This window comes from Tiliqua scincoides, chromosome 3 (assembly GCF_035046505.1).
Source record: "Tiliqua scincoides isolate rTilSci1 chromosome 3, rTilSci1.hap2, whole genome shotgun sequence".
NCBI classification, from domain to species: Eukaryota; Metazoa; Chordata; class Lepidosauria; order Squamata; family Scincidae; genus Tiliqua; species Tiliqua scincoides.
The window spans coordinates 115,973,905-116,000,973 of NC_089823.1; the positions used below are offsets into that span (position 1 = coordinate 115,973,905).

At 43.1% G+C, this 27,069-nt stretch overlaps 1 protein-coding gene across 3 annotated transcripts in view; it reads left to right on the forward strand.

Annotated features, from left to right (window-relative positions):
- Nucleotides 1-27,069, forward strand: part of DACH1 (dachshund family transcription factor 1) — a 471,956-nt gene that overhangs the window by 195,393 nt on the left and 249,494 nt on the right. For all 3 annotated transcript variants that reach the window (XM_066619755.1, XM_066619756.1, XM_066619757.1), the window contains exon 3: nt 22,862-23,023. In XM_066619755.1, coding sequence (XP_066475852.1) covers nt 22,862-23,023 — 162 coding nt within the window. The remainder of the gene's footprint in view (nt 1-22,861; nt 23,024-27,069) is intronic.

Sequence of the window (27,069 nt, forward strand, 5' to 3'; positions counted from 1 at the left end):
AAACGCAACCGTGAGGCTTAGTTTTGCTTTCCATAAGGCTTAATACATTCGTGTGCTTGGAGGGAGGGACTTCCTTCTCAGGTGTTTTTTTGGGCTGCATTCATTGGATCAGTACCATTCTGGTGTCATTGGATTCCTCTCAGCCTGCCCTTTCCAACGAATGAAGTCAAGTTCGCCTACTTGTGAGTAAATGCGTGATACAGCTCACTTTCACTTTCCATAGGGATCCATGCATTTTTTGTTCTCCAGTTTTTTGGCCATAACTTTTGATAGAAAGGAGATATTTCACTCTGGTTTTTTGCATTGCATTCCGCTCGAAATTCCACATCCAACAGTATATATATTATGATGGGGTTACTCCTAACCACCGCGATTTTAGCGCAAGACCGCCCAAGTACGCGTCACCCCCGTGCGCGTCACCCAGTGCGGCCCGCACCCCCCTAGCAACGCCACTGCTATCTAGTAGATACAAGCATCCCCCGTATCCACAGGTCCCATATCCATGGTTTTACTTATCCGCGGTTCCCAAATTCCCCCCTTCTCCCATGCTCATGACTCACCTTTCTTCTTTGTAAACACTTTGCAAAAAATGAGATTTTTCTTCTTTTCACTTTGAAACAGAATCTAGATTCATAGCTGCCAGAGAACTTAGCGTTTTCATTATTGCCTCCAGTAGCATTTGTCTACTGGAAGGAAGAAGTGAAAGGAAGAAAAATCTCCCCTTTACAAAGTGTTTGCAAAGAAGAGAGGTGAGTCATGACCGTGATGAGGGGAATTTGAGTAGTTGATGGTGACATGACTGCAATTTTAGGTATCCGCAGTAGCAGCAGGAACATATCCCCTGCAGATACTGGGGAACACCTGTATTATGACATTAGTTCAGTTTTATCTTTAAGGTTCCTTGAGTACCTCTGTAGAAAGGCAGAGTTCTAATTAAAGAGTATTGTTCTTTGCAAGTTAATGCAAGCTAAAACACTTCATATAGTATAGTGGTTGCTGTTCAGAAACAGCATCAGTCTTCTCTCTCTCAAATATAAAATATACCAAGTGTGCGTGGACCGTTTAAGAATGTGTGTGTTTTTTCCCCAAAATTAAGATGAATGTGTATCTCTGATTACCATAACTTATTTGCTTTTCTAATCTACAACAAATGACATATATTTACAACAGCCAAAGAAATCTTTACATTTGCACAGTGCTTTCGTGTGTAAAAGATGAACGTTTTTAGTTCCATTATGTATAAAAGCTGGCAGTCAAACAATCACTTCTTTGACTAAATTGCTTTTTACTTTATTTGTTGTGTGTTTTGAGACCCTTAATGAATGTTTGCCTACTGTGTTTCATGGAAAAATCAAATTGGTTCCATGGTACATAAATGTTTTATGCCATATTCCATGGAGAACATTAAATAAAAATAAAGAAGGGTTGACCTCTGGCACCTACACCCATTTCTTATGTCAAATGGGGAGAAGCTGAAAGCTCTCTGTGCTTGTAACCCTTCTATCTAGCTGTGACCCTCCTTAACATTAAGCAGGTGACTCGATTAAACATAAATCAGGCATAAAATGCCCTGCATGAGGCAGCACAGTGAATCAAGCAAATTATCAAATGGCAAAACTCATTTTGTGCTCAGGGCAATGTAAGCTGCCAGCATTTATACATCAAGACTTCACTAGTGTAAGATTGATTTTATTTTATTTTGTTTATTTTAATTCCCAATAGCAAGCTATGTTAGTCCTGTAAAATGCTGCCTGCATCATTAGGCTCCTAAGAAATGCTTTTTAGCAAGGGGGCTGAGCACGCGCCTACACAGCAAATGCAATCCATCTAAAAACTGGTATGCCATAGTACAGTATAGCTGGCCCTAGCAGAGCAGATCGTTTTTCTTTTTCTTTTGATTGCAATTGCACTGAAATATAAGTGCCTGTGACTGTATAGATTTTCTTTGTCTATTGACTCTATCAAAAATAAGACCACCAAAGGAATAATGTAATAGAATTGAAGTAAGGGTTGCATCCAAGATATTTTTTCCTGTTTCAGTTGTTTGGATTAAAGTATGTAAGACCAGTCTTAGGACTGAAATGAATTTTTATGTAAGATGATACATGTCTTCCTTTCACAGTTGCTTTTTATGCTGCTTTAAAACATGTCAAAATAATCCCCAGCAGAGGAATCTAAAAGGAATGTCAGCTCTGTGGTTATGTAAATCGAATTGAGTGCTTTACAGCAGGTTTAAGATTTTTATAACTCAGAAGTTGTTAACAGCCAGCTGGTTTGTATCTGTTTTTTATGGTTATTCTTGTCATATGCAGCCTCCACAATTTTTAATTATATTTTATGGTATGTGTTTCCCCTCCTCTTGAATCCCGCAGCCACTCTTTGCTTTAGAAGATATTTTCCATGGGGAAGACAGCAAGCATTGTTTTGGGATTCCATCATTAGAAATACTGTTGTATAATTACTTCCAAGTTCTTGCTAATGGAGTTTGGATATAATAGAAATGTGTGGAAAATGTCTGGTTTGGTATTGCGGCAGAATAATCTGTCTGATTTAATGCATCCAGTCAGTAAGTTTTGAACACCTCCTGTTAAATACAGAGAGACAACGATTATGTCACGACTGCCTTCCATTCTAAAACAGCTGATTTTCAAATTTTATTGATTTCATCGTGCAAATTGAATTTTTGCTTCACAGTTCAATATGCTGTTTGTATTCAAGAGATCTGATTACATTGCGAGTTTATGTTTGTTTCCTATCCATCTCAGATACTGCATTCATAATACAATTTATATAATAGCAACTCCAGAAGAGTTATTTCTTTCCAAGGAGTTAGAAAGATTTATGGTGCCGTAAGGCACGTCTGGCCGTAAATGCCGTAAGGCACATCTGTGATGACTCATGAGCCTACTAGGATGGTGCAAAGGCCTTCACTGGCCTGGCAGTGCCGCATCCCACCCCAGCACTGGCCAATACAGGTCAGGTTGCGTCGGGACATCAGACGGGGTGACATCAGGATCGTGTTGGAGGTGGAGAGGGGCAACTGTGGGCTAGGGTAGAACAGCGGAAGTTTGGGCCCAGGAGAAGTTTGAGCAGGAATGGCAGAACAGACCTCCTCCATATTCTAATCCCACTCCTACCTGGGCCAGTGTTACACCAGGCTTCCCAGATTTGCACCAGCAATATATCTGGCACGAATCCGAGAAGCCTCATAGGGATGGCTGGGGCTTTACTCAGAGTAAGGGGAAATAGGATTGGGCTGCCCATCTATTCCTAATGCAAGTCTGTAAAAGAAAGGGGTATTGTTCCTTTAATTTGTAAAATAATTTATTTAAAAAAAAAAGATTTGAAAAATACATGTTTTTACTGTAAATGAATTTATTAACAGGAACACTTTTCTTTGCACCCCATTCCTTTTTAGCACTTCTAGAAAGAATTGGACTGCTTCCTAATAATCTTTAATGACCAAACCTGTATAAACAGCAGATCTCACTTTGGGCACAGTGATGTAAGACTTGGAGTGTATTTGCTTGAGATGTCACTAAATGAATTCTGTAGATTAGTTCTGCCAGATCAAGCAGCAAATACCTACTAGCAGTGGCTACACGTATTAGATGTGTGTAGGTCATGTTATCTGTGGGATTTACACATGCACAGCCGCGTGCAAGCTTTTCAGCCAATGTCATTTTAAGAAGGCATTTCCACAGAGCATAGCAGAAACAATATCTCCTTCTGCCTTATAGTCAAAGAATTGATTCGTGTAATCCAATTTCATTACTTTAACAGGCTAAAATCAATATAGGTATTATCATGAAACTTAATATCTACAGACATTATATCTCAAAAAGGTTACTTGTATTACACTACATTACCATATTTAAGCATTTCAGTGTTAAAGATTAGGGAGTGTTTGTGTTCACCTATTTATGCTTGAATGTCTAAAAGAGTTGGTATGAAGAATGAAATATGCCCAATTCAATTGCCATTCTGTTGTATTGAGAATAGCTGCACAGAAAGTAACTTGGACTACTCCAGAATGAATGATTTTAGATTTAAAACCCTGAACTCAGTTAGTCTAAACTGACTTTGCCAAGTTGTTTCTTGGAAGTATTTGGTGTATTTGGGATAGATGTTTGATTTATTGTCAAAGGTGGGCAAAGTGACGTTTGTTTGCAGTTTCATCTATAGCAAATTTCCTCCTCATTTTTGTTACTGGCAGTGCTTTTTAAAACGCACGTGGGGAGGGTGGTTGTGCACAGGGACTCAGTGTAATGGCCACCGTTATGATTCAGCAGTGGAAGGAAAATGGAGACCAAGGAGAAAACTTACTCAAGTTCTCACGAACAAAAAGGAATGGGGAGTTAAAACTGGGCTTAGATGAACTAGTTCACACGCTTAATCTAGATCAGGAGTGTCCGAACTTTTTGGCAGGAGGGCCACATCCTCTCTGACACTGTGTTGGGGGCTGGGAAAAAAGGAATTAATTTACATTTCAAATTTGAATAAATTTACATAAATGAGTATATTAGAGATGGAACTTATATGAATAAATGAAGGTCTTGCAAAGCAAGGCCAGCCTTTCCTTTGCTGCCGTTACCGCATCACAGATGTGAAACAGCAAGCAATGGAGGGAGCCCTTGTCTCACAGCTCATGGAAGAGGTCAAACAGTCGCCCTTATGCTGATAGCAGTTGCATTGGGCCAGCATGGTGTCCAGCAAGTCTCCGGAGGGCCAGAGGCTCATTGGAGACTGGGGGCTCCCCGCAGGCCAGATTCAGAGTCCCCGAGGGCTGCAAGTGGCCCCCGGCCTGGGATTTGGGCACCCCTGATTATTATTATTATTATTATTATTATTATACTTTATTTTTACCCCGCCTTTCTCCCCAAAGGGACTCAAGGCAGCTTACAAAACAAGGTTAAACCAGTTAAAAACATAATTTAAAAGCAGATAAAAATATAACATATCAGAAAAACAGTAGTCAGATAAAAACTAGTCAGATAAGAGCATAGGGCAGCAAATTAGAAAAGGATCAGGCCTGTGCCTGATCTAGATAGGGGAGATTCTACAGCTAACCGTCAAACGCAATAGAGTCCTGGGGAAATAGGTTGAGAGAGAGGAGAAATTAGGTAAGGGGAGGAGAGAGGATCTCCTTAGAAGGAGAAGGAGCAGAGTGAAAATGCGGAGAAAGGAATGTAGGGAGATTGCTTGGACTTCCCAGAGGAACCTGGGGAAAAGGAAGAGAAGCTTTTAGGGTACTAAGAAGAAAGGTGGAAGAAGGAAGATAGGGAAGTTTATGGAAGAGAAAGGTAATGGTGGTTCAGGCTATGGCAAAAGTCTATGGCTGGCTCTCTGGTAGGGCCAAGGGTTAGCTTATTGTTTGCTTGAACAACTTTCTGTTCTAGAGGCATCTTTGAATCTGATTATTTTATCTGTCAAGAAACCAAATGCTTCTGTGAATATTTCTTCTATAATTTTGCATCTAGGTCTGGAGACTTAAAACCAAAGTTCAAAAAAGGAAGTGAACACCGGTGGGGGCCCCCCCCCCTGTCCATGGGAGATATGTACCTTGCCCACCTCTGGATACCAAAACTGGATAAAAAATAACTCTATACTTAACTCTGACTCTAGGCACTCCTGTCTCTTCTTTTCAGCTGGTAATAGAATACTAGAAGGGGAACACGAGAAGCAGTCATCCGGAATGCCAAACGAAGAACACTTCCTGCTTCCTGTTAGCATTCTGGCTGTCTCCCTTCTCTGGTGTTTTGAATGGCTGCTTCTCATGTTTATCTTCTAGGGTTTTTCACTCTCCTACCCAGAGTCCGAAATGACCCGCTCATATCTCTGCCCAGTAGTTTCATTTATTCCTATGTTGAATGAGCAGGAAGGAATAGTGATCCATAGGTTTGACCAATTTCGGCAGTCTCTCTGTCGCCTCCCAGATCCTGGCACCAGAAAGACAGCACACTTCATGAGCAAGTGGGTCAGGCCAGCACTCTACAACTTTCACACCCTTTAGCAGGAAATCCCTGACCACTACCACCTTTCTCTTCGGTCCCTTGCCAAGATTCTCCCATGCTATCTGGTTCTGTCAGCTGCTGGTGTCTGCAAAGGGGATGTTCAGAAGTGCTAGCATCTGAGAGACACTGAAATAGGTTGTGTAGGTCCAGTGGTTCGGAATGCCTTCTGATTTTTCCTGCTCCCATTCCATGTAGAGCCTTTCCCTGTAGAGGTCTCTTTGTTCATAGCAGTCTCATCCGATTGTGCCTTTTGGAGAAATTCTGTGTGAACTTCACACCATGAAGGAAACATCTGGAAATGAAGGGTTCTATGAACTTCTCATAGAACATTAATTGTAAAAATTCCATTTGTAAAAAAAGAGGTGGGGGTTGGGGGTTGGTAATAGCCTGCCTATGTGAACCACCTTGGGTCTGTAAGACACTCGGGGCGCAATCCTAACCCCTTATGTTGGTGCTTTCCAGCACTGGCATAGTGGTGCCAATGGGACATGTGCTGCATCCTGCAGTTGGGTGTCACTCACAGAGGCCTCCTCAAAGGAAGGGAATGTTTGTTCCCTTACCTCAGAGCTGCATTGCCCTTATGTCACTGCTGGAAAGCACTGACATAAGGGGTTAGGATTGCGCCCTCAGTCTTTGAAGAGACAGTGAAAAGGGAGATATATAAATACGGTATAAATTTAATAAACAGAGTGGTGTCGCTAGGAGGGTGTGGACTGTACCGGGTTACACACATAGGGTTTGTGACACCACTACTGGCCAAAATAGTTAAAATCTTGGTATTTCTGAATAATACCATCATGTTATTTATCATCTGATGTGGAATTTAAAGCTGAATGCAAGGAAACAAACCACATTAAAATATCTTTATTTTATCAAAAGCTATTGCCAAAAAACCAAAAAAGGAAAGCACAACTGCCTTAAGTAACAAAAAGTGGATTTTCTTATCTCAGAATGGACCAATGAGACTGATTATTCCAAGAGCCAATGAACCAATATGGTGTCAGTATGAGTCTGCTCTCCTTTCCATGGATTTGAGCTAATACTAGAACTCATAGGGCGCAGTCCAAACCTGCGCTGGAGCAGGCAAGCCAGGAGGCTTGTGTTGCATCCAACGCAGGTTCGTTGGGTGCAGCGGCTCAGCCATGGGCAAGGGGAAGCTGTTCCCCTTATCCTGGGTAAGGGCTGCACGCCCCAATGGGTCTCCTCGGACCCAAGTTTGGAAGCCGCTCCGTTCTCTCCGGGGATGGGGGTTGGGATCCGGCATAACCACCAGGTTCCATTCCCGCCCCTGGCTCCCCGCGCCCCCACCCCCAGGGCTGCCCATTGCCCACTCCCCACACTAACCTTTGCCGCTTGTGTCGGCGCAAGTAGTGGCGCTGGAGCTGCTGCGGAGGCTTCTGCCTGCCTCTGTGCTTTGGCACATCTAAATGTCTGATGCGGCTCCCACCCACGGAGCCTCCAGGGCCTCCTGTGCCAGCATAACTGCAGGTTAGGATTGTGCCCTTATTCAGTTGTGTGAGTGTCATCAAGTTGGTCACTGGTTTTTTGTTGGTTACTGATTTGTTGGGTGACATGTACTATTATATATTAAAATAAATACCTAAATAAAGTTAGTGGGTGTTACACCAATCCTAGAGATGCCACTGCATTTAGCTTGTGCGAGTGATATTGTAATTTATTCTGTATGGTCTAATATTCTGTATGGTCTAATATGGTCCATCACGGGGATGATGCAGTGAGCTCTTGCCCCTGGTGACCAAACCCTAGGGATGCCTTTGGAGCTGTTCACCAAGGGTTGCACTGTTTGTGTATTTTAAAAACCTCCTCATTTTTAAAGAAATAAGTTAAGATGTTCAATAAATGTTGCACTTTTGTGTAGGTGCATTTTTAATGATATGGGAGCAGGGCGATGATGCGTCACTATGCCCACTGCCCAGGGGCATTGCCCCACCCACTGCATGGGAAGAGATGCATCATGGGGCTGACACACTGGCCACCTGCACTGGGTGAATCAAACCCTAGTGATGTCACTGATGAATAAAATGTGTATCGTGTCCTGGAACTCCTCCTCTGCTTTGATTCGATGGATAGAAATTTGCTGTTGTATTCCTCTAACCTTCTTTGCCGGCAGTATAACCAGTCTGTACTTGCTACATGTATAGTCCTAAGTGACTGCAGGCAAGAAGACAAGCATAGCACCTCCCTTGCTCATCACTACTGCTGCAGTTTCCCCTTCCATTTTTGGTTCCTCTTCATGAACACACTAGCAGAGAATGCAGGACATGCTTGCCACCCTTGCAGCTTGTAGTGAGCGCCAACTCTGTCACACTCTGCCACAAAGCCTGCTGAAAGGTATGCAGATAAGCTGCTCCGCCCCCACATACCTCTGCCTTCCAGTGGGCAAGAGCACATGCCAGACCTCAGATGCCTCTGCCTTTTCAATTACTAATATATTTTGTAGACAATGTCAAGCTAATACAATAATTGAGCGTGGTTTGCTCTAAACTTTGGACGCATGCAACTTTAATTGGTTGGTATTAGTGCCTTGTATCCTGAATATGACTGTTGAGAATTTCATTTCAAATATGGATCGTTTTGCATATTTTACTATCACTGTAAAGTGAATATAGATCAGCTGAACTCTGATAATGATAAATTTATAAATTGGTAGATATTTGACAGGCTGACAGATCTCACTGTCGCTCATATTCCCACTATTTTCTCATGGCAAACTTTGCCTTCAGGTTTGATACAGTAGGGACTGGGCTAGGACCAGCCAATGAAAATAGAATTAGGTGTGAGTTTTTCCTTGAACCACCAGTTATTCTTGATGTTTCTATGAAAGTAATTCTGAAGCCATTCCACTGAGACAAGGACATCCTTGAACTTTGTGAATGTCCAGGTTTTCCAGGGTGGGGATGATTAAGAACTGAATAGCACTTTTCTCCATCTGCTTCTTTCTAAGTTGCTTCTCTCTTTCTCTGCTTTGGATGCTGGGGATAGGGGAATGGAGAAAAGTAGAGAAAGCACATATGTTTCAGTGAGAATTGTTAGTGCTTCTCTACCAGCAACTGTTGTTACAAGTCACCCTCAGTGCTTCAGCACTCACACCACTCAGTAGTGTCTCTTGCACTTCTGCCCATAAGCTTACAGTTGCAGATTAATCAGCTTTCATTTTTTCAGACTATTACATTTTACCTATCCCGAGTATTTAGAATGAAAAGCAGTAATAAACAGCACAATCCTCTGTATGCTTACCTGAGACTAATTCCCATTTAATACAGTGGTGCTCATATTTTTTTTTTAGTGAACCTATCTATGATTGCACTGAATGTGTCTGAAAATTGTAACATAGTGATCTAACATACACCTACATACAAAAGAAACTACTTCTTTCTCTTGTAAGCAATAGTTTCTTACAAGACTTTGTCATACATGAAGCCTGAATTTCATGTGGCCTTTAATTGATGTTTTCATTTGGTTTTGTGTACGTAATTTCTTCAGGCAATTCGTATTCTGTCTTGCAATATTAAATGTAATATTCTTATAACAAAAATTGATCAATTGTGCCTTATCAATGCTGCAAACAGTTGAATGTGAATTGTAGAATGTATGAACACATACCCAAGGTTAATTTCCTCTACAGAAAAAATGATTTACTGAATATAAAGAAATTTATATGATATATTTACTTGAGTGTGGCTCTATAATCACTACAGGTTTTTAATTATCAAAGAGTATTTTGTGTCACATTTTCTACAACGTTGGTGTAAAGTAGGCAGAGTGCCATTTCAGACTTCTGGAGAGCAAGTAGATTTTGGTACTGGGCAAGGTGTCATGGGTAAATTCAGTACTGAATTGCAAAAAAGCTGTGCCAATGGGACATGTGCTGCATCCTGCAGTTGGTGTCACTCACGGAAGCTTCCTCAAAGTAAGAGTATGTTTGTTTCCTTACCTCAGAGCTGCATTGCCCCTATGTCAGTGCTGGAAAGTACTGACATAAGGGGTTAGGATTGCACCCAAACTCACACTTCTGTCAGGCAAAGGGATTTGTGCCTTTGGCCTCCATAGCTAGTACATTGGTTCATTTAATTGGAATAACTTGGTGTGTGCAGCCAGTGAATTAGTCAGAAAAAAATATTCTGGTGAGTAAAACTGTGTAGTCCGAAAGGGGGAGAGAAAAATGGCTGTCCTTCAAAAATGAAACTTCCAAAACTATGCCACAACAATATGTGAGTAATGGGTATTAACTCTAAATCCAAATTGTCTTTCCTTTTGTTTCACCAATTTGGACCATTTTGCTGCCATTCTGCCAAGAGGTAGAAGGTCCAATGCCTTTCTGTGCTTATGGAACTGCTGAAATGTTTATTCTGTCTTTCAAATACCATTTTGGGGTTATGTTAGATCTCTGTGTGATCTAGGTTGCTGAAAGTTGTACTTCATTGTATTTGATTTTGGTCTTCAAGTGGTGCATCTACCCGAGGTCGTTTGTGGTTGTGAAGCCTGTGGATAACCAGACACTATCCTGGTTGAGAGTTGGCTGTAAATGTAACTGACCTGTTTTAGTCATTTCATAGCCACAGTTCTTAAAGATAAAGGACCATGATATCTCTTTTCCTCTTGGGCCACAAATAACTAGTTACTCTAGGTTATCCTAGAAGTTCCTGAAGCCACTCCTCTGAGGCTAACCCATAATAAGTTGGATAGCTGTTCAGGAAAGAAAATGGCCTGACCAGCAGGACGGAAGGGAATGGAAACGCACAGGTTGTTTTCTTCCTCCTTGGCATTCTTCATTTAAAAAAATATATATATATATACCGTAGATACTCGCCTATAGGGTGATAAATTTGTCCCAACTGATAGCTCCTGAATCTACCCTTTGCCTTATCTGCGGGGCCACTCGGGGTCAGGGCTGTTTCAGGCACACTACGGAGCAGCTGTGGTGCTGCTGGGGAGGGTGACGTGCCACACGCTCCCCCACCGCACGCAGGGAGCCTGACAGAGCTGCTCGGCTCGCCTGCCACTCCCTCCTTCCCACCTGGAGCAGGGAGACTGATGGAGCTGCTCTGCTTGCCTGCCTCCCTCCCTCCTCCTTGCTGCTCCTGGGCATTGCAGTCCCGCCCGCTCAGGCTCCCCAAGTCTGGTCTCCTTGGCTCTGACTTCCTCCTCCTCTGCCCCTACTCCTCTTTGCAAGGACAGGAAAGGGGAGCAGGAGCCTGGAGCGCGTCCCAGGAAAGTGCGCATAGGATGGCAACCTTTGAGCCCAAGCCTGTGCATGCCTACTCAGAACTAAATTCCATTATTGTCAATGGGTGTTACTCCCAGGAAAGTGTGCATAGGATGGCAGCCTTTGAGCCCAAGCCTGTGCATGCCTACTCAGAAGTAAGTTCCATTATTGTCACTGGGGCTTACTCCCAGGAAAAGATTGTAGCTTGAAGATGGAGAGAGAAAACGGGAGGGCTTCAATCCCAGCCCCTCTCTTCTCTCCACCAGCCTTCCCTCTGTTGTACTGTTTTCTCCCTCTTCTCTTTTCCCTTCCCCACTGTCCCTCTTTCTCTGCCCCCTATTTACAAGCCACGCAATCAGGGAAACTGACCAGGAAACCCCTTGTCAGCCTTGATCCTGCTGTAAACCAAGAGGAGGAAACAGCCCTCAGACCAGGTGAGGGTGGGCTTGTTGCAGCTGCAGGATGCACCTTCCCTGAAAGTGGAAACACTCCCATCAAATGTCTCACGAACGAGCACCATTACTTAAGAATAACACCCAGGGAAAGCAATGGGTCTGCTTCTGAGTAAATAGGGTTTCAGCTAAGTGCAGCTGCACTTGGTCACAGCCATTTGCTGTTGCTTGTCTCTGCTGTGAACTGAATTGCACACTCCCAGTTGTGTTCTAAGTTGTATGTTATATGTAGAGCTTCTGGCTTAAGAGCAGAAGACTCTGCCTTTGCACTGTTTTGCACCAGAAGTGTCCTGAGAAATTCTGAGTGATAGATCACTTTTTTATGTTTTCGTTTTTTTCCTGTGCTGGCCTTCAATCACTGGTTCATACATGAATTGATCACCAAAAATTAGCTATTGGTGGGGCTTTCACAGTCAATTAGCTACCCCCCTTCCTGCCTTGCTGGCCCTGCAAGGCATTCTGGAGCACTGCTATTATTCCATTCTCTTTCAAGTACCCCTAAAGGTCCTGTTGAGTGCCCTTGGGAGTACATGAACCCCAGGTTGGGAACCACTTTTCTATTAGCATGTTGTTTACAGTGCAGTTACTCTTTGATAGTGTTTACAAAAAGATGGTGAAGACCAGAATTTAAAAGTTTATGAATAAAAATGAATTTTATGATCTTTTACTATATTTTTAATAAATTAGAGACCGTCAGTTCTTAGGTAACAATTAGTGGTAGGTTATTTTTCAGGATCTGGCTTCAGGTAAAATCAGAAAAAACTATAATCAGACACCCCCCCCCCCCAGTTTATGACCCCGACTTATCTGAGGGTCATAGAAAATTCTATGATTCTTGCCTCAAAACTGGCCCTCAACTTATCTGTGAGATTGACTTATAGGCAAGTGCCTGCGGTGTGTTTTTACTTGTTAGATGAATCAACAGCTTTTATCTTGGGCGTCCTCCACCAGTCTGGATCTACTCACAAAACACTGGTCTCCCCCCTACCTTCACATTTGGACCCACACTGCTTCCAGTCCAGGGTAGTAAATTTACTCATTTTATTAGTTGGCAGCTGCACTCTTAACTAAATTATACCTTGCATTCCCCAAGTTATGCTTCTTCATATTATTTCTTATTGTTTTGTCATTTAGAACATAATATTGTCTGACTTGCATACCTATATCATAGGGCAGGGGTGCTCAAAGTTTTTGGCAGGAGGGCCACCACATCTCTCTGACACTGTGTCGGGGGCCAAATTAATTTACATTTCAAATTTGAATAAATTTACATAAATGAATATATTAGAGATGGAAAATGGATGAATGAATTCAATCCAGTTTATGATCACATTCACCCTAAGAAGGGGGGGATCTTCATGCCAGTTTGTGATCACATTCACCCTAAGAAGGGGGGATCTTCATGCCAGTTTGTGATCACATTCACCCTAAGAAGGGGGGATCTTCATGCCAGTTTGTGATCACATTTACCCTAAGAAGGGGGGGGGGAATCTTCATGCCGGTTTATGATCCCATTCACACACACACACACAAATGGAGGGGGGGATCTTCCATACTTTCACATACCTGCTTGCTCACCTGCCCCCTCGCCCTCCCTCCTTCATTTGCTTGGGCTGCCTGCCTGCTTGCCCATGTGCTGCTGCTGCCGCCGCCGCCACCTGCCTGGCCGGCTGATTCCAGCCCTCCCTCGGGAGGGAGACGTGCTGCGAGCTGGGCTGGGCTCCCCTCCCTCATGAGCTCTCTCTCTCTCTCTCTCTCTCTCTCTCTCTCCCCTGGCTCAGGTTGCAGGAGGGGAGGGGAGCCGAGCCAAACGGAGCTGATCCCAGCCCAGCCCAGCCCAGCCCATGGGCAAGAAAGAAGAAACCAGCAGGCAAGCGCTCAGGGTCTTTTATAATGGGAAGTAACGCGAGACCTAAGTCTCACGTTACCTTCCCACTATAAAAGGCCCTGCACACCGGCTGGGCTCGTCTTTCCTTCGCTGCCACTGAGCTCAGCGGCAGCGAGGGAAAGCAAGGTGCGGAGCTCGCGCAGCGGGCCAGCGTGAGCTGGGGTGAGGGCCGGGTGCCCAATGGAGGCGGGGGGACCCCTTGGGGGCTGGATGGGGACCCGCAGCGGGCCGCAAGTGGTCCGCGGGCCGGGGTTTGGGCACCCCTGTCATAGGGAATGGGTCAGCTTCTTCTCTTTGAGTAATAAACTGGTTTTCTGCTTGACAGCATCTTATGGTTAGAGGTGTTTGGAAACAGTATCTTTTTCCTTACTCAGAAGTAAGTGTATTGTGATCAGTAAGATTTTGGCTATCATCTTTTTTTACTCACCGGGAACAAACATCTCTACTTGAGGTAAAAGAAAAACTCTTTTTTTGTGTGGAGTTATTCTAGACTCCATGACTGACTTAGAAATAAAAGCATTAAAATATTTTTAATTTTACATTGGTGAGTTGACCTTTTCGTGCTATGCATTCACTCTCAAATGATACATGATTTCAGGGCTGATGATATGAAAGGGCAGATTTAGACTTCTAGGCTACAGCACTTGCTCAGCAATGTCTAGGTATTCAGCCAAAATTGCTATGCATTCCATGTTAATCTGTGGATTAGCACCAAGAGAGGAAAAAGCAACAACAAAGCAGCTCCTGGTGTTAGAAAGATTATGATTATTTAGCTCCATTACTTGCAGTTACAGGCATGAACATGTCCTTTCAATAATTCTGCATTGTAGCGTTGTTACAATTAATTAGTTGTGTCCATATAACTGAACATAACTTGTAGCACAATCCCATGCATGTTTACCCAGAAGTAAATCACATTGTGAATAGAAACTGCAACCTAAATTTAACTAAGAACCCGATAAAATCCTTCTTGTTTTCTTCATTTGTTTTTTTTATGTGTTATGTTCAAATGAAATGAATACAGATTCCTTCAGCAGTGTCCTCTTTACAGCACATTTGCGACAGTGCTTGGTGGCACGGAGTTGTGCCGCCGAGCACAGGATTTGGGCCCTAAGGCTGCAATCCTGCTCACACTTTCCTGGAGTAAGCCGCACTGAAAACATAGGACTTCTGAGTAAGTCCTTAAAAGTATTATACAAATATTTTTGTCATAATTAGGAGCGCGGGGCGGTCTCGCACCTTCCATGGCTTGGTGGTCTCCTGAACGGCCGAGCTGCAGAACAGTAGGTGGGGACGGGGCGGGGAGGAGGCGTTCCGGGGAGGGGGGAAGCTGGTGGGGGTGGAGAGAGGGCGGGAAGAAAGCATGCCAGGGAGGTGTGATGGGGAGGGGGCGGGCTGGAGGCGTGCCTGGGGGAGGGATGGGAGGTGGGTCCGCGGAGCTCGGCTCCGCAGGATCCAGGGCACTCGTGTAGGGCTGCGCACCCTACATGAGTGCCTTTACATTACGGGGCTGCTTACCTTACTCGGGGAAAGGGGACGAAAGTCCCCTTCTCCCGAGACGCTTCCCACGGTAGCTTGGGAGGCGCAGGATCTGGTGGCAGCCTTTCTTGGTGCCACCGAGCCTGGGCGCCCCGGGCAGCTCAGGATTGGGCTGTTATTTGCCAACAAAAATGTTATGAGACCAGAATTTTTGATACACTGAATGGCTGGCAAACTAAAGTGAAAAATTCTGCATATTTGTTCAGATATTGCATACAGCAGTGATTCCCAATTTTTTTTCAACTGGCAGCTCCCTTGATCTACTGGACCATTGGCTGCAGCTTCACATTAGGGCTACAATTCTATACATTGTATAGGGTGACAGGTTCTTTGAGTGGATACTGTGGCTCCCCTGGCTGGTTTCTGTGGCTTCCCGGGGAGCCATGACTCACCGTTTGGGAACCACTGGCATACAGGTATACCTCACTAATATGGCAGGTTGGGTTCCAGACCACTGCCGTAAAGCAAATCTTACTGTAGGTGAATCAATGGCTTTTTAAAGTGTAAACTGATGAGTGGTGGCAGTGTTAGTTCTTCTTGGCAGCATGTCTGGGTGACCAGCTAACAGAATATGTCCAGTTGCCTGGCTAATGGAGGGGGAGTCACTAAGGAATGTGGTGTGCATAAGGTTCAGGGGCACCTTCCTCAGGTGCCTCTTTAGTGAAGCTCCACAGAGCAAAGCACCGTAAAGTAAGGTATGCCTGTATTTATTCTCACTGTATCCAGTAGGTCTTACTCCAGATAATGTACATTGGATTGCAACCTCATCTTTTTCTGCAGGCTCGATGAGCGCAACTAAGGTGGGCCTGGACTTAAAAAAACACAAATTTTTAGATTAAAAATTTTTAATCTAAGGCCGTGATTTTCAACTATTTTCATCTCATGGCACGCTGACAAGGCACTAAAATTGTCAAGGCACACTATAAGATTTTTGACAATTGATAAGGCATATCATGCTGCCAGTGGGGGCTCATATCCCCCAGTGGCCCTACTAATAAACGACCTTCCCCCAAATTCCTGTGCCACACCTGTGGACCACTCATGGCACACTAATGTGCCACAGTACAGTGGTTGAAAATGGCTGATCTAAGGTTTTAGATTAAAATTTCCTTAGCAAAATTAACCTTTCAGTGCTTAAAGGGGAGGTGACTTGCTGATCATAGCAGCATGCAGATCACAATGGTTGTACTTTTCTGAGACATCCCCAACAAACTGAAACTGTCACTTGGTTTCGATGCTAAAACAGAGTAATTGTTGGCTTGCTGAAGAGGGAAGCACATCAAACTAGGAACTTGTGGAGGGGGCAGAAAGGGGCTGTCTTTTTAAGAGAAAGGAGTGCTTGGGAGAATGTACTTTTTTGCTGAAGCACTATGCAGACATTCTCTGGAGTATAAATGCCTGCACCCGAGGCATACAGCTTCCCCGCCTCACCACTGGGAAGTCTTGATTCTTTCATTGCTTATTTCAGAATTTGTATCCTTTCAGCTAAGGCCTTGTATGATAATGTACCGAATCACTAAACCCAAATCGCTGACATACTTTGGTGCATATGGGCACCAATTTATGCTGTTCTGGGAGCCCTACCAGCATATGTTTTCAGAAAAAAAGTCCAAAGACAGATTAGTAAGTCTATATTAAGTCTGCTTGTTGTATCTGCAATCCTATGTATGTTCTTGGAAAACAAATTACTTTGAATTCAGAAGGACGTTGTTGCAAGAAAACATGTACAGGATTGAACTTCCTTGCTTTCTGGAGTTTATTCAGTCCTCCTCAGGAAAGAAAATGTGTGTATTTAGTCTCTATATGCATCCATAGTAGTCAGTACATCTTTACACTTTTTGAAGAATCTTAGTTGTGATTGTGAAAGATCAGGATGCAGTATTGAAAGTCTGAGAGAAGCATTTTATTCTTTTTTTTTCCCCAAAGTTGACCTCTGTTTTTACAAAGGATATATCTGTGCTTTTTCATCTGTTTAGAAGCATGCATTTTTGGTTAAGAAATGGAAGACAATTTCTTTGTCTTACTTCTAGGCTAGGGAGTTGAGATAAAAAAGAATTTCTGCTTTAAAAGTCACACATGGCTGTAATTTAAGATTTTTTTTAACCTCCTTGTCCGTAACAGTTGAAAGAAACCTTCAATGAAAGTTTATTAACTAGACCAATGCCTGAGGCAATAAAGGTTCATTTATTACCAGTTTCGGCTGTTTTTCTTCTTCTATTTTTCGGTTAAACTCCTAGCGTAAGATAATACTTCACAAAATTAAACCTTTGACCTTCTGTAGAGTTAAGTCGCCTTTGATTAGATAAAGTAACAATTTATGGTCCGGCTTGAGGTTGCACATGAAATGAATAATGTAACAGACTGGATGAGAACTGAGAATCTATTGCTTTTGAAAGGATGACTATTAAAACACATGCGCACTCAGGCATGCACACACTCACACGCACACACACAGTTGGGTGTTTTGTTTTCCGTTTTCACAGGCTGAATCTAGCCATTTCTTTAATTAAGTTCACAATACTAAGAGGTTCTCTTTCTAGGCAAAGAGCAGCAGTAAGGCTGCTGGTCTAGATCAGGACTGTGGCAGGAGAAAGAGTTAAAACCCCACTTCCCTCTGCAGTCCTGTTTTGGGTTGGGCCTCAGCCCCACGTCATGAACTTTTTCTGGATTGTATCAAAAGTAAAATTAGTTCCTCTTTTTATTTTGTTCAGTTAGATTTCTGCAGATTGGACATTGTCCCTGCTAATTCTGAAATTGTTCCGAAAATTTTTTCAGGAAAAGCTACTTGTGAATTAGTTGGTTCTGTTTGGATTGTTTATAGAGTGGTAAACACCTTATATTGAAGTATGTTATAACAAAATTAATCAATTTTCACACTATATATTGTGATCCAGTGGTTCTGAGTATGTTTATAGAGCAGTGGTTCCCAAAACTATGGGTCGGGATGCACCAATGGCTTGTGGCCCAATTTTTGGTGGGCTGCAAAACTGATAAGCTGATAGAAGTCAAGAAGCCCTATGGAAACCCTATAAAAACAAAAACGGAGCTGCATGTGTGCATTTACCCATGACTAGGCAAACATGCCACCGTCCACTTTGAAGTGTCGACTGAGGGGAGCACAGTGCTACCAGAATGATCCCAATCTGATGAACGCCGGTTCCAACAAACACTAGAGAAGAAAGTCCCCCCCCCCAAACTAAAATTGAAAATGTATTCAACCCTATGGAAAGGGCTGAACTGTGGCTAAACTGAGCCACACGTGCATTTAATCAAGTGTAGGTAAAAGTGCCTCAGCTCTCATCGAAGGCCAGTAAGGAGAACTCAGGGCAAGGAGAACGAACGGCCACCAGAAAGGTCCTGATCTGACGAACATGGAGCTCAGCAAACACTCCAAAAGTGCTCCCCCCATTGTATAAAGAGGGTAAAACAGGCTTGAGTGGCTGGTAAAGTGTTGTAATGGTAGGTGGGTTTTAGTGCTAAAATGTTTGGAACTACTGTTATAGAGTCAAAAGTTGTTACGTAGCAACCTGATGGTCCTATGTACCTCAGGGGCCAATCCTATCCAACTTTCCAACACCAGTGCAGCCCCAAGGTAAGGGAACAATCATTCCCCTACCTTGAGGAGTTGGATAAGATTGGACCCTCATAGAAACTCTGATATACTGAAAGAGGATGCAGCTACAGTCATTATTTGGTGACATCTATCTATTAGGTTTAGATTTCCCCACCTGGAGTATTTTCCCTGTATATTGCTGAGCCCTTCTGGCCATTCTCCTACATACCAGTGAGGGAACAGAGTTAAAGTTCTTGATGAATGAGGTGGAGGAAAAATTTTGCAAACAGTGTGGAAGAACACCCTCCCTGGGTAACTGATTCCAGGATTGTGGTACTATTACTGAGCATTGGTCCTTTCTGTGTCCCACAAATCCTTATTTCAGAACAAGAACTGTTGTGGAGATCTGCACCTCTGCAGCTGATCTCAGAGAATAAAGAGTTTCATTTGGGAGGAGACATTCCCATATATTTCCTACTGCATTGTTTATCATTGTTTATGTGCAGTGTTTATCGTTTTTGTCTTGTGAATTCCACTCTTTATTCAGATTTTTGTAGAATGTGAACTTCATTTACCCTAATAATAACAAGTGTTGTGGTACCTTAAATCCTTGAAGCCCAGTTAATAAAGGTGTCACTTTTGTGGCAACAGACTTACCAGGTCACCTCTCTGGAATTTATATATAAAAATACAAATATTGTATTTGTATTATTGTATTGGTATTATTGAAGGGCCGCCTTGGGTGCCTTTCGGAGAGAAAGGTGGATTACAAATATAATAAATAAAATAATAATATTTTTAAGCTTGGTAAACTTGAATCTCAAACCTGAGTCCTCCTAAATGTGCCTGGGGACAGGATAAAATTATCCTTTGGGGCAGGTCTAAGGTGAAGAAAGTGTTTTGTAAAGAGGGGTATTCAGTACGTTCTGCTTTTGGCTTTCTGTGTTTAGCTGTTTAGCTGGGTTTAGCTGAAATTTATCTGAAGACCCAAGTTAAGACTTGAAGAGCTTTGAATTGAGTTATAATTCAGGCTCACCCAGCTCTTACAAGACACCTTGAACAGACTTTTCCCAATGAGTCTGTAGGAACTGTCAGCAGTAGGGAAGATTACTTCAGAACCATGATTGTTGAATTGAACTTTACTTTTTGATGTTTTGCTTTTTGAATTAAATTGTTGGACAAGATTAATTGCACACAGTGAAAGCTTTAAATGAATAGCTGTGTTAAAGCATTAAACTTCTAAGTATGTCACATGGGAGAAAAAGCTGGGAGGTTTAATGAATAAATGTATTTAATGCATAAAATGTGGAAGCTAATTTTTTAATTCCTTTACTAGCGGTTAAAAAAAACACACACACCCCAACAGTAAATACCCTGTACTTTATTCATCCTTCTGCGGTGGTTATGGCAATTTCATATTCCTGCATCTTGCTAATCTTCTGGTTCCACAGAAGTAAACAATAGATTTCATAAATTAAAAATACGCGCTTGAAAACATGCTTCTAAAGATAAAAAACAAGGCTGTAAACATTTATGACTGAAACAAACTAGATTGTTCAAATACTGCCATGATGTATCATGTATATCAATATGGCACTGATATCAGTTAGAATGCAAACAAGGTTTTAAATGATGTGCCCCTTCATTTCAGCTGGAGAATCCACTTTACGCCATCTGCCTATCAGATGGTTAGAAACCAGGACTGCGTATTAATGCCACATGTTCGATTTTTCCTCCCTCTTGTAATGGTTAGATTCATATTGCTAATAGCTCTGCAGGAGCACTGTCGATGAAATTTGTGTGACGCTGGAGTGATGAGATATTTATAAAGTGGCCTGTCTCACTGAATAATCAGCAGGAAGAATGCCAGACATAAACAGCTTATCAATTTCAGCATATTAATGATAAATACTGCCTGCAACTGTAATAGGCTGACTTTTTTTTGACACATTTGTTTACATTTCTGGAACAAATGCTAGAAGAAAATAAAAATATAGTTTTTTGGTTTATTTTGAAATCCCTTTTGTAGATGTGTCTTTAAAAAAAATCTAATTTTCATAATAAGTAGTGCTCTTATCCAAATAGCCTTATCCAATAGCCATAAACACAATACAAGTGCAGTTAAAGAACTGTGTACATAGCAAGCAATCCACAATATATGCATGTAGGACTGTATTGCTGCTCCTTTGTGGTATATCCACAGAACTGCCACAAATAATTTTTATCCACAGAACTACCACAAATAATTTTTCATTCCTTGCTGAGTGATTTTGCAACTGGTTGGTTCAGTCACAGTACCCTCAAGCCAGGCCACCAGAATGCTGAAGGCAGGACCAGGGGAATAATTCTGCAGTTAGTGCAGAATGTGACAACTAAAGTGGTTACAGGGGCTAGACAATAGGACGCTACTTGGGCCACTGCTTCAGTAGCTACCCTGGCTGCCCATTTTTCCCCCAGCTCCAATTCAAGGTACTAGTTCTAACCTTTAAGGCCCTCCATGATTTGGGTCCAGGCTATATGAAAAATCACCTTTTCCATACACTCCAATTTTGACACATATTTGACAAAATATGTGACACATATTCACCCTCTTAAGACATCTGAGGAGGCTCTTCTACAAGTGCCACTTCTGTCCCAGGTGATAGGGGTGGCAGCACAAGGGCAAGCCTTCTCTGTAGTGGCACCACAACTCTGGAATTCCCTTTCAGGGGAATTGAGAACTACTCCCACCCTCTTGACTTTTTGGTGACAGCTCAAAACATACCTATTTCATCTGGCATTTGACTGCTGGGTGATTGTTTGCTCTCTGCACCTGGAACCTCAACGTTACTGATGTGTATGCAGCATCTCCTTTTTAGGTCTGTGAACTTGGAGAGTTCTTTGGCTCTTTGCCATTAAACCTAATTGAAAACAGAACAGATAATATATATATATATTTGACTGGCATCCAAAGGGTTGCGCATGGCACTCCACAAGCACAACAGGGCATTCTTGATTTCCCTACCCACTGCAGGCCCTTGTACCCCTTGAGAAGTTATGTGTGGAGATTTGAACTTTATCTGGAGCATGATTCAATTTGTCATGAAGTTCTGCCATCACAAGAATAAGTGATTTTGGCTCACACACAAGGGGCTCTGAATTTCAGCCATAGAATTTCTGCAGACTACCTTAATGCCTGTTAAAGTCAGCCCATGTAAAATTGTCTTAGGATCCAAAACTATCCAGGTTTCCAGCACTGCTACAGCTGTGCCACCAGGGCATGTACTGCATCCTGCAGTGGGGAAGCAGGTCCTTTGCTTCGGGACTGCACTTCGGCTGCATTGGTGCTGAAAAATAGAATTGGCCCCTTAGTTTGCTTCCAGCAGTAACTGACAGCCCAATTCTAACCTACTTTCTGTATTCTGTGTCAGAGCGGAGTGTCGTTGAGCGGAGTGTCACTGAGGAGTGTAACTTAGGCCACCTCAAGGTTTAGACACGCTTGTTCCACAGGCTTGTATCACAGGCTTCATTGTAGCAGCTACATTGGTGCTGGAGAGTTGGTTAAGATTAGGCTGTGAGTGTCTGACATTGGCAGAACTCTTGAGCAGAGGGGCAACAACCAGTGTCAGTTTATGAGTTCTGGCTTGAACTTGGTGTAGAGATTCAAGATGCAAAAGGGTACTCTTGGCCTTAGCCTGTGATAAAATGTAAAGGTGGTTTCTGATATACACAGAAGTCAAACCAGTAACTTGTCTCATGACAAGTTGTCTCAAGTTGTCTCACTTGTCTCATGTGTCAAAATGAATCCTTATCGTATATGTTGTTTAGTGCTTTTTTGAGGTCCGGCATCCAACTTTTCACCCATCCCCAATGGATAAAAACTGGTAGCTCTACCAGTGATGCATTGTAGAAAAACCTTTTCCAGTTTGCAGCCTAATAGTTTTCAGGACTTGATAGCCAATTTAACTGCAGTTTGATCAGCTGACCTTCCTTCTAAGTCATGCTGATACATGCTGTCATTTTTTAACTTCAGTTGTACTTCTGAACATCTGGAAGTCAATATATCCTTCTGAATTGGGTGCTGCTGGATTTATTTCTCAGAAACGTAGTTCCTTGCCTTGACTGCAGATGATGCAAGAAGAGTATTAATTCACATGGAAAGTAATGAGAAGTTATAATTTCATTAGTTCCATTTCTGTCTCTTTTTAGGTTTGACAGCTGCAGCTGCAGCTGCAGCAGCTGCCACCAATGCAGCCATTGCAGAAGCAATGAAGGTGAAAAAAATTAAATTAGAAGCGATGTCGAACTATCATGCCAGTAATAATCAGCATGGAGCAGAGTCTGAGAATGGGGATCTGAATTCTAGTGTGGGTAAGTTTCTGATATAAAAGATAATTAGTATATAAATAATACCAGCTTTGATTCCCGTGTTTGAATGAAGGTTTTAAAAATAAACTTTATTTTATATTCATATGAAATATTTTATATTTGCTTTCCAAACTCGTGTTGCTGTTGTAAGAATATATCATTTGCAGGTACTTTTTTGTAGATTGCAGTTAATATTGTTTCTAAAATAATGACACATGAATGCTCGCTGTTCATTTTTGAAATCTAGGTACAGCTAAACGATAGGGGTGAAATCAAAAGTGTTTTACTCTCATAGTAAGAGTAGGTTATTAAGAACTCAGATCCCACTAAGTTAAGCAAAAATATTTGGATCAAGTGTTTTTGTGCCATTAGCTTCAGCTGAGCAAATTAATTACAAGTTCTTTGGCTTAACTTATTTGGGATCAGGTGAACAAGCTGCCAAAATATTTTAATTGTGCATGCCCAGTGCTGGAAACTCCTTCTTCCTCCACACACAAAACACAAGTTGAAATATTGGGTATTTTACTTTTGCGATTATGTTTTGGAATGACAGGATGGGGAAAAAACACATGGTTTTTTTGCTGATTTGTGTACATCCAAGTCACCTGTGTCAGTGACTCTGGCACTCTCGAGTCTGAGGCCACTGACTCGGAAATGAGTCCTCACACATGCAGACTTGAGTCTGTCTGCGTCTGGGTGTGCTTGCTTACTTTTTCTGCGGTGTGAAAGGACTCATGGGGCCATCATTCAGACTAGGCAAGCAGCAGGGAAGTTCCAGTCAGGAGGCAGGAAAGGGGTAATGTTTTGGTTTTGCATTGAGCAGGAGGCGGGGGAGGGAGGCAGGAGCTGGCTCTTTTGTCCATCTCTGAAGGAACCAATGAGGGTTTTTTCCTCTGGTTGAGTGAGGGGAGAAGGAAGGAGAAGGAGTGGTTCCTAGCCATAATTTCAAGGCATGGCTCCAGTAGGCTCATTGAATGACGAGTCCCAATGGGACTGCTTCTGATTAGAGCTGCAAAGGATTGGGTCATACTGGTAAGCCTTCTAGCTACTGCGCATAACCCTCCTCTCTCTTGCCTCTCCTGGCCCTGCTCTCACGCAGTTTGTCCCACTCCCTCCCATCTTGTTTACTGATGCGATGAAGATGTCAGGGGAGTATTAAATGAGAATGCCAGTAAACACACACATCCCAGAAGCAGCTCCATTTTTTTCTGCAGCACTGCAGCTGACTTTTTTTTAATGGAAAAGACTCATGACTCAAGTCTTTTCAATTTGCCAAAACGCTCTGGGCAGCTCGGAAAGTCTGCCCATTAGGACTCGTTTTTGAGTCGAGTTAAAGGGGGCGGAGGCTGGTGACTTGACTTGAGTCAAGCTGTGATAGATTTGCTGAATGGTAGCTAAGAGCCCAGTCCTACCTAACTCCCTTTGTGCCAATGCAGCCACACCAATGGGTGCACATTGAGTCCTGTGGCAGGAGTTTCAAGCCAAGAAAGACTTGTTAAGGTAAGGGAACAATTGTTTCCTTGTCTTGGGGTAAGCCCTCACAGCCCCTCTGGGTGTACTCGGACGTGCACCAGTCCAAATACAAGCCGGGAAGAATACAGGAGCCAAGTTTGTCCTCTGAGGTGGTACAACCAGGGATGTAGCTTTTGTAGGAAGAGCCAGGTCCAGCTGTCAGCAGAAGGAAGGAACCCAGCACTTGGCCTCGTTGCTGTGGCCAGGTAAGAATGACCTCTGCAGAAATAGCTCACAGCCCAGGACCAACCTTAGTAGCCGCCTGTTCCACAATACTGCCTGCCTTGACTTGTAGCTGCTTGAGCCTTTTAGACCTAAACTCCCTGTTACTGGTACGGAGCCACAGCCCGGCCTTGGATGGCTTGCGAGATGACTGTGACTTGGCCCAGTGTGGTCTCCTGAGCATATCTGGCAGGGTCTGGGCTTGATAGTGTGGCATTGTTATGACACATCACTTTCTTGGCCTCAATCTGCCCCCTCTCCTCCCATTCCTCCCTCTCAGTTCTACTCACCCCCACGGCCTGCTTTAATTTAGCTGTGCCAGGGCTCATTGTAAGGCCGCTGGCACCTGGACCTAACCACTCACTGCTTGTGCCGGGTACCCAGGCTGTACTGAATGGCATGTTATGTTTGTGACAGTCATAAAGGACTTCATGTTGCTGGAATGCTAGTATATTTGTTGGTGGTTGTTAAAACATTTTAAATAGTTTGAAGCATTTTCTGTCTGCTGAAATGCTGAGATAACATGATACGTTTATGCATGCAGGCAATTTGTTTTTATAAAATCATACTACATTATGAAACCATTGCATTGTAACAACCCCCTTCTGTTCTCTGACATAAATGCAGTGAGTGAAATGAAAGCTGCATTCTTGTACTGTTAACCATTATACAGTACAGAGGGCCCCTATATCCACAGATTCCTCATCTGTGGTTTCACTTAACCGCATCTTTGGGGGGTCCCTGCACCCCCCTGCACCCTCCCAAGAGTGTGCTGTGCTCCCCTCGCCTTGGAAAGTTTTCTGAGGCCCACAGATGCTGCGTGTGTAGGACTCTGCAGGACTCAGAATGGCCATTTAGTCAAAAAAAAACCTCAGTTTTGGTTTTACCAAAAAACAGGAAGTGCCATTTTTATACCTCTAAAAGGCATTAGGAGGTCTGGGAAATTATTTGATACAATAGTTAAAATGGAGATGATTAATCAATTGAAAACTCTGTACCAAATGAAAAAAAAATGATACTGTTGGTAGATAGGTTGAATCTTGAATTCAAGTCTCAAATGAATACAGCAGATAGAATAGTTGCAACATCTCTCTCTTAATTTATACCATTCCAGTGGATAGAATACAGTTTCTGAGACATAAGTGGACCTTTCAGAAAAGGCTGCATACTGTTCTGGTTGGGTTCGCTGATACTTATCTAGTTTCTAACAGGCTTTTCCCTGGCAACCTTTTTGCAGCACTGCGGCTGACTTTTTTTTAATGGAAAAGACTCGTGACTCAAGTCTTTTCGAGTCGCCAAAACACTCTGGGCAACTCGGAAAGTCTGCCCATTAGGACTCTTTCCTGTCCAACTGACTAAGAGCCCAATCCTGACCTCAGCACGCCAGCTTACTGCTGGCGTGCACTTTCGCAAACATGCTGTAAAGCACGTTCGCAAGCTCTAATGCCAGGTGAGTGTCCATGCTAGCCCAGCACAGCACCCACCGAGCAGTGGAGAGGAAAGCGGGGGCAGGGGGGAGGTGTTCTGGGGAGGGGGTCGGAGGGCAGGGAGAGGGTGGGGAGGAGGCGTGATGGGGGAAGGAGTGGGGAAGGAGGGAGGCGTGAGCAGTGGAGTGACACTTCACCGGATCCTGAGCCTTTGTGTCAGGCTCAGCACCTGACACAAAGGCTCTTACCTCACTGCTGACCTTTTGGTTGGCAGTGAATTGAGTAGCCCCATTGCGGGGCTACTCCCTTTACCTGGCGGAAGGGGACGATAGTTCCCTTCTCCCGAAGTGCCGCCCATGGCTGCAGTGGGCGCTCTGGGTGCAGTGGCAGCCAATTTTGTGCCACTGCAGTTGCGTGCCCCAGGAGCTCAGGACTGGGCTCTCAATCACCTTGGCACTCTGATTTACACACCTGAAAGCTAGGTAGTTTATTGAAATATTTTCTCTTTGGTAGCAGTGACAGCAGGTTATGGAGAGTGGGTAGGGGACAGCAAGATGATTGCAACTCAAGCAAACCATAATAAAACTATAATAAATCCTTAGGATATCTTTAGAACTGTCATAGATATGTATGTTCAAGTTGTTCAGTTCTACCTTCTTACCTTCTTCTGATCCAGAATTCTCACAGCACACCCACACTGTGCTTAATCTATATCATCATTTTTAGATTGCCTTGCACTGTTTTGCATGTGTTTGGAACTTCTCAGATGAGGACATTTCTACAGACTGATGCAGCTTTCTCCACCCTCCCTATAATCCTAAAAATAAAAACTAGTAATAGAACTAGATCAATCCATGTTTGACAAAAAGGCTGTGTAAGCCATTGTCA